Here is a 7900-nt window from a genome sequence, read left to right as displayed (position 1 = left end):
TTAGGCATTTAATTCTTTGAAACCAGGTGAAGTACCAGACTTAAGAGGGGCATGCAATGATGAAGATCTGAAGATCTTCGACCATTCACAATATGATTACCATGAAAAATATAGATTGCAACTCACAATGTAGATGGATAGAAAAACTTGGATTGCAACTCACAATGTAGATGCATAGAAAAAATTGGATTGCAACTCACAATGTAATTTTGGTTTGCAACTCACAATGTAATTACCATGATGCATAGAAAAATTTAGATTGCCAATAAAGAAAATGGTAAACCATAAATAGAGGAAACATATAATAACAATGTTTTGACAAACAGAAGGCTTTGCAGTAACAAAGAAAGAAATACTTATGATACTTAAATACTAGAGATTAACACTACTGCCTGTGGTAGTAATCCCCTTTCTGCAGTTTAATTTCCAGCATGAAATTCAGAATCTGTGTCTGAGGGAGCAAGTTGTTCAAGTAGGAGTGGTTCAGATAGATTTTGGGTTGGTGAAACATAAATATTATAACCCCTCTTTTGGAGAAGAGGGGCGACAAGCTGGGTGACAAAAGAAATTGGGGCATCACCCAAAATCAATAAGTAATTTGCAGGTGGAGGGTTTGCAGTTGCCCAGAGCATCATGTCAACAACGATCTTCAGATAAATTGTGTCTTCCATAACTATTACCAGACACGAAAAAAAACTTTAGCTCAACAAAAGAAACAGAATGTATCAAAACTTGACAGACATAGAGTTAATAATGTGAGAGAATGATATGAAATATTGTAATGAATGTGATGCTAAGTAATAAATTGTCGGTGACAACAGAATCAAATCCCCCAATATTGACACACAATATTCACACAAAGAAAGCAGTAGAAATTCCCCCAATATTCACACAAAGAAAGACATTCCCCCAATATGCACATACAATATTCACACAAAGAAAGCAGAAGACATGACAACATCATAATCTTCCGCAACACGGTTGAGATTTGAATCAAAACATATTATTAACAACTTTAAACATAATAATTTCTTATCAGTTCTACTCTGTCTAACAAAACCCTAAACAAATAAATCAGAATTCGAATTTCAATTTAGGTTAAAATCAAATATAGTTACCGGCAGGAACATGGCTGATGGGAATTCCGGTGCAGTAGAGAGAACGCCATACAGTATAAGGAATTAAAGTTGTGTCCCCGAAGCAAAAGATGGAAACGGGACCGTTGCATTTCTTCTCAGCTAGTGCTGAATAGATATTGTCTTTTATATCAAGAGCATTAGATTCATCGTAAGCATCCCAGTTATTTAAAAACCACCACACAGATACCTTCGCATTTGAGCATGCCTCGTCCACCACCGACTTTGGTACTGCTTCTACAACTTCACCCATCTTATCTGAATCTGAACAAATGGTAAAACCAAGAGAGTTGAGAGGCTTTTGTATTTGTTATCTGCGGCGGCGAGTATTGTTAGGTTTGATCCTCTCAATTTATATTTAGGTTAATCAAAAATGTAGACGGGCCCAATTGGGTCAAAATCAAATAAAACCATTCTTTCTGCCACCCCGGTTATATACCCAGCAGGCTAGCACCCCATATTTCAATAATATCCATTTGTTTTTGTGAAAATTTAAGTAAAAAAAAACCCACACAAAATATTTGGTAGAATAATCTAAAAATTTCAGTATATAGCAAAAAAAATCAATAGTCGGATTTTTCAAAAAATAATCCATAGTACAAATTGACTTCTAATCAAGATATTATAATGATATCATTGGATGAATATTCTTTTCAAATACATAATGGAACGTGATAAGTTGGGTTGCTTGATCCAAGCAGTTTAAATACTCCACATAGAAATGTTTTAATCATAATTAAAGTAATTTAAATACTCTACATTTCTTTAATCATAACTAGTAAGAAACCCGTGCTATCGCACGGGTCTTGTCTGAATTCACATTACACGTTTACTAAATCATCATATATAAAGTTTGAATTTATTATTCAATTAGTTAACTTTCACTTAGTTACAAATATAGACTAATAATAATATACACCAACTTTTAAATAAAAAGAACTTTTAGATTAATATACTTGAGCAAGAGAATATTAAGTCTTTATTATTGATCGGATTTTGTTAGAAAGATTATACAATTTAGTAAAAAATGAATTTTATAGTCAATTAATATAAAACATCAGCAAAAGAAAGATTTAAAAGATGGACATTCAAATGAACAGTTTATAGTTGGTATCTCGCAGATACATTCACATATACCCGTGAAGCTATAGTCTTGCAAGGACCTTCATTATGATAAACAATCTACCGTTGTTAAATTGAGAAATAAAAAGAACTTTTATACAAATTATTTGACCAAGTGAGTATTAAGTCTTTAACTTATTCCCGTTTATAAATATAATAGAATCAACAACAAAATTTATTCCGTTTATAATTTTTTTATAACTTTTTCCCGTTTATAAAAAAATTATTGTTATTAATATTTATAAAAATACAATATAAAATATATATAGTTGCAAATGTATAAATTATTTAATTGTAAAATCAATAACAATCATTTAACTTTTAATATATTAAATAATCATATAATCAATCATTTAAGTTTTTTCATTTGAAAATAAAAGAGTTAATTATCAATTAAAATAAAATAGTCAAGTGAGAATAAATATTTTTTAAGAAATTGTCAAGTGTTTCTTCACAGTTAAAAAATAATAATAAGTTGTGATTTGGAATAATTTTAATGGTTAAAGTAAATTAATAAAAATATTGTTTGATAAATAATTTATTATTATAGTAATTTTAAAGCATTTACATTTATATTATTTTAATTATTTTAAAATAATATGATTTAAAAATTAAGATAGATTTGTATATGAAAGTATATATATATATATAGAAGGATGATGATTATGAAAGATAATGAAAATATTGTAAAGTGGAAAATTTTTCTTCCAAAGACGATTACATAAATGTGAAACAAAACTCTATGTTTGGAATGCATAATGGACAAAGCAAAGTAGTTGTATTATGCTTCAAAGTTATTATTCTTCTATTTCATTTTATAAATTAATAAATATTAAAATTTATATATTTACTTGCATATTCGTATTCTATAATTTAGTTGCATATTAAAATTTATATATTTACTTGCATATTATAATTTATATATTTACTTCCATATTCATATTCTATAGTTTATGCTTAAGAATTATTTAATTTAAATATAAGTGTTATTTTTGGATTAATATAAGCCACTGAATTTATTTACATTAAATATTCATCATTTTAAAATCAACATTTTATTGATAGTATATATTTTCACTCTTACGTGATTGTGCAATATATTTCCCTTTTTAAAAATTCTGTTTATCTTGTCATTAATGTAGCATTCACTAATTTTCTTAGTTTTTAGTATCAATAATTCTCTTAATTATCAATAACATTTAATTTAATTACTTTACATTATCTTAAGAAAGCAATGTTTTTTTTCATTCCTTTTAAATTTTAATTATATTGGTGTCTTTTTTCATTCATCTACTTAAAATCCATAATAATTTTCAACAAACTATAAATTATCTTGAATGCATATGCCAGGATAGTGATTAATTAATGTAATAATTTAGTAAATTTATTGTATAAATAATAAAAATTAAGGTAAATTGAGAAATAAATTCTAAATGAGGATTATTCTAAAAGGTAATAGTATATTTGATTTACAAAATTTTCTCCTAACACCCTTAATTTTATTTCAAATCATATTTCAGTCCTTTATCTTTTTTTTTTCTATTTTAATAATATGTTTTTATATATTAATACTATTATCATTCTTTATAGAATATATCAAAAAAATCTAAAATTCGTATCAATCAACACCATTCAAGAAAAGATTCTGAAACCACCGAAGAAAACCCGATTTGTTTTGTTTACATGAAATGAAATCTTCAACCAATTTCCAAAATAGAGCCCTTTATTGGCAGTCATTCCTCTGTATAAATATAGGTTATGAACTTCAAGTCTTCAACCAATTTCCAAAATAGAGCCACTTATTGGCAGTCATTCCTGCGTACAAATATAGGTTATGAAATCTTCAACCAATACCCAAAATCCAGCCCTTTATAGGCAGTCATTTCCGTGTACAAATATAGGTTGTATAGGTTACTCAATTTTGAAAACAGTAAAAATATTAAGTATATAATAGTTCAGCAGTGCATCCAATATATTTATATGAGCAAATTATAATACCCATCAAATGAATCACAGTTTTTTCATAGAGCTATCATTGTCATCAATGATAATGTAATTTTATTAAAATTCAAAGAGAACATCATCAGAAAATTAATGCTACATAACAAATCAATTCAATTATTGTTTGGATCTTAGCTGCTTTTCTTTATTCCTTAGTTCCAGCACCACTTCTCATATTCTTCTTTCTTATTTTATTTTCTACCATAGCAAAATAAAGAGTCTTCTCATGAAATAAATGTAAATAAAAAACTGAATTATCATAATCAACAATTAAATTTGATTAACAACACAAATTACTCACAGCATCCGACAGTGTTTTACATTCTTCCTCCAACATTACCAAGCTATTCGAAATATAAAATAAATCACATTAGATAACTCAAATTCAGATCCAAATTTTAAAAATATAAGGAGAACAATAACTAAGGGCCGCAAAAATCCCGACATACTTTCAGTAGAACAATTTAGGCCATTAAGTACTAACCAAAGAAAAAAAATCATCTTACTGTATGTGGAGGTGTCAATTTGTCCAAAAAGCTCCTTTATATCAACCTCAAACCTATATTGCACCTGAAATCAATATCGATATATTTGTTAATCAAAGCATTTTTGTCGGATATCAAAAGTCATAACATTGATTCACATGCATTAATTTAAATCTTTATTGTACGAAGAAGAATACAGAACTACACGTTTATATGAAAGGAAGAATGAAAGTTAAGAACCTGGTATGTTGTCTTTCATACTCTATCCCTTGAACATGGTTACCAAGGATCGAAGGACCTCCACAACTGGGGTTTTCATTAACGATTCCAATACTACTTCTCTTATGCAAATATGTGAAATTCCATTAAAATAACAGAGATAAATTTTGCAACATAGAACAACAGAAATCCTAATATCCAGTCCTTCGTCTTTCTCTTCCCCTCCGTCTTCTTCTTCTCCTTCGTCTCTGTCCTTCAAAATCAAACAACGAATAAGGGTTATGAAGTTCGAATCAAGGTTTTAGGGTTGAGGGAAGAAAATTACCTGAGAAATTAGTTATGCGGCTAGGGTTTTTGGATGAACAACAAATTATGCTTTGAAATGTTTGCAACCATCTTAATATCCTCAACAGAAAATCAATGATTTTGCCTTTGGGAATGATTTTGGTCTTGGGAAAGGACGCTTTGGTTTGGCAAACGTGAAACGTTGGAGAATGCATCCAAATTTGACCGACTGCTCATAATCTACGGCCAACATTAATGTTGTATCATTATTTAGCGTGTAATATATAATCAGGGTTTATTGGAACATTTATAGAATTAAAATAATGTAAAAATCAACAAAAATTAGGGTTGTGCCACATCACCAATAATAAATTTCAAATCAATAATATTGAGTTATTTTGCTAAAAGTCTTTTTTACCCATGGAATAAGAAAAATTTTAGTAATTTTATTAGAGGGCTTATAGTGTAATTTCCAGGTACTTTTGCTTTTATATATTAATAATAGATTGAATTTAAAGATAATTTAATATGCTTGATGCAACACTTACTTATGCTTACACAATAAACTGTTATAAGTACCCAAGAGCACTTGGGTGAGATGGCAAGGATCTCTTCCAGCTTAACCAGAGGTCCTGGGTTCGATCCCGGCCCTGGGCATGCAGCAGTGTTAAATCTCTTGAGGGAGAGCTTTACCGCCTATATGGTCCTACCCGGCTCGAGGGATTAGTCTCTGCAGTTGCGCGCAGAGGATACCCCGGTTTATACCAAAAAAAAAAAATAAACTGTTATAAGTGAGATGACGCATAATTACATAACGATCTAACATATATGACATACAAACGAAGCTATGATGCAACAATTACATAACAAATACAGAAAATTAGAGAGAGATTGGGAAGAAAAAGAGTAAACAAAGATATATACTAGCTATGTGCGATCGTCCTCGTTGGCACCTACTCTAGTCTTCAATGATTTTAAAACCATCTAAAAATAATTAGATCTTCCAGTATTTCAAGAGTTAATGTATAAGTATTTTGATACAGCGAACTATCATCAATCTGAACACAAATAGCCACATCGCATTAGCCTACACACAAATCAATTGATAATTCGTCTTCTTTTTTTAAATAGTTTACCACCTCAAGTATCACAATATCTTGATAAACCTTCATCTCTTTTTTTAAAGAGAATGCCAACACATCGTGGCGTGTCTTTCTCTACAGATCACTGGATACAAGAGTTGGTTAAAAAACAACGAGATAGATAACTCCATCACAGACGTATCCACTTTTCTGTTGGGGAGATGACGATCGCACTTTAACGTGTCACACCCTATCATGACACCAAATGCTCCTTGACGTCCTCCTAGGCCAGCTCATGAGGAGCTCTTGGAGAACCAACATGTCGAAGATGACCATGCCACTGATGTGTTGTCGATCTGTCAGCAGATACACTTGATTGGGCATGAGGCATTGGAGTTAGGGATCATTGACAAGGGCAGTCCTAAGGCGGTGGCCATCATTGGGATAATGGTTAAGGAGGCATCGAGTGCGGCGGGATACATGGGGTTGAGGATGTAACATTATGATTTTCATTACTAGCTATTTTAGTGGTTAATTATTTATTTAATTATTATGTGATATACTAATTAATTAAATTGGGTGATTTTGTGTTAATTATGTTTTGGGTTATTAAGTGTGTTTTGGGTTATTACGTGTGAGAATAGCATAATAAGCAATTGGGCCTAATAATGAGAAATAGGAAGTAATAAGGGGTATGTGTTAGAAAACCCAATAGCTAAATACTAATCAGTAAGGAAAAGTTAGATTTAGAATCACATTTGTCAAGAATCAAGAAAAGAGGAGAAGGGGAGAAAAGAGAAGAGAAGAGGAAACCCTAGAAGTATCTTCATAAGAGGTAAGGGTGAGATTTTTCATGTTATTATGGGTTTATATGGTATGTGTAATGGGTAGGAAACATTGAATAGGAATGTGTGTTTCAAATTATAGGTTTTGATACACTTAGGTTTGAGATAGATTTCATGAAATTGAAGTTAGAAAGGTGTTTTAATGCTTATGTTTGATGTCATGTGATGAATACATGTTATAATGCTTTTAATCTCATGAAATGATTGTCTGGGTATGTCTTGGTGGGTGAAATTCGTGATGGGAAGTGTTGTCACGGGCAAGTATTTTTCTGGTTTTTGCAGGTCGCGCGTAGTGCTGTGGCCAGGGTGCGTCGCGCACTCGGGTCTGACTTGGTTGCGCATAGCGCGTTAGGGCACGCGTAGCGCGGGCTGACTTGTGAAATTGTATGATTTTGTTTCTTTGACTTGGGATCCTATATGCTTATGTTTTATGAGGGATTTCCATAGATTTTAATAATTTATTCAATAGGTATTGGATAGGTTTTGAATTGAATCTTGGTGAATACATGATACTTGAATTTGGTATATGTATGTTGTGAAATTGTGATTGTTGGAAATAACATTTTTTGGCTTTGTATGCTATATGTTATTTGTGGATTTTTGAGATGATAAATGTTATGTGAATTGCATTGTTGGTGATTATGATACGATATATGTATGTTTGTGCAATTTGTGGGATAATTCATTGTGTTGAATTATGTAATATGCTTGTATGATTAAGATTG

At 30.6% G+C, this 7900-nt stretch overlaps 1 protein-coding gene and 1 long non-coding RNA gene across 2 annotated transcripts; both read right to left on the bottom strand.

Annotated features, from left to right (window-relative positions):
• Positions 1-266: 266 nt before the first annotated feature.
• Positions 267-1499, bottom strand: LOC131596355 (uncharacterized). Its single transcript, XM_058868983.1, has 2 exons — positions 1119-1499; positions 267-673 (listed from the first exon to the last, which is right to left on the bottom strand). The coding sequence occupies exons 1-2, from the start codon at positions 1387-1389 to the stop codon at positions 420-422; spliced, it is 525 nt and encodes a 174-aa protein (XP_058724966.1). The 5' UTR covers positions 1390-1499; the 3' UTR covers positions 267-419.
• A 2936-nt stretch (positions 1500-4435) lies between these two features.
• Positions 4436-5486, bottom strand: LOC131600532 (uncharacterized). Its single transcript, XR_009283175.1, has 3 exons — positions 5289-5486; positions 4985-5216; positions 4436-4829 (listed from the first exon to the last, which is right to left on the bottom strand). It is a non-coding gene; the product is annotated as an uncharacterized LOC131600532 (long non-coding RNA).
• Between the last annotated feature and the right edge of the window lie 2414 nt (positions 5487-7900).

This window comes from Vicia villosa, linkage group LG4 (genome assembly GCF_029867415.1).
Source record: "Vicia villosa cultivar HV-30 ecotype Madison, WI linkage group LG4, Vvil1.0, whole genome shotgun sequence".
Classification (NCBI taxonomy): Eukaryota; Viridiplantae; Streptophyta; class Magnoliopsida; order Fabales; family Fabaceae; genus Vicia; species Vicia villosa.
The sequence above is the reverse complement of the archived record's forward strand: the minus strand, read 5'-3'. Positions and strand labels throughout refer to the sequence as shown.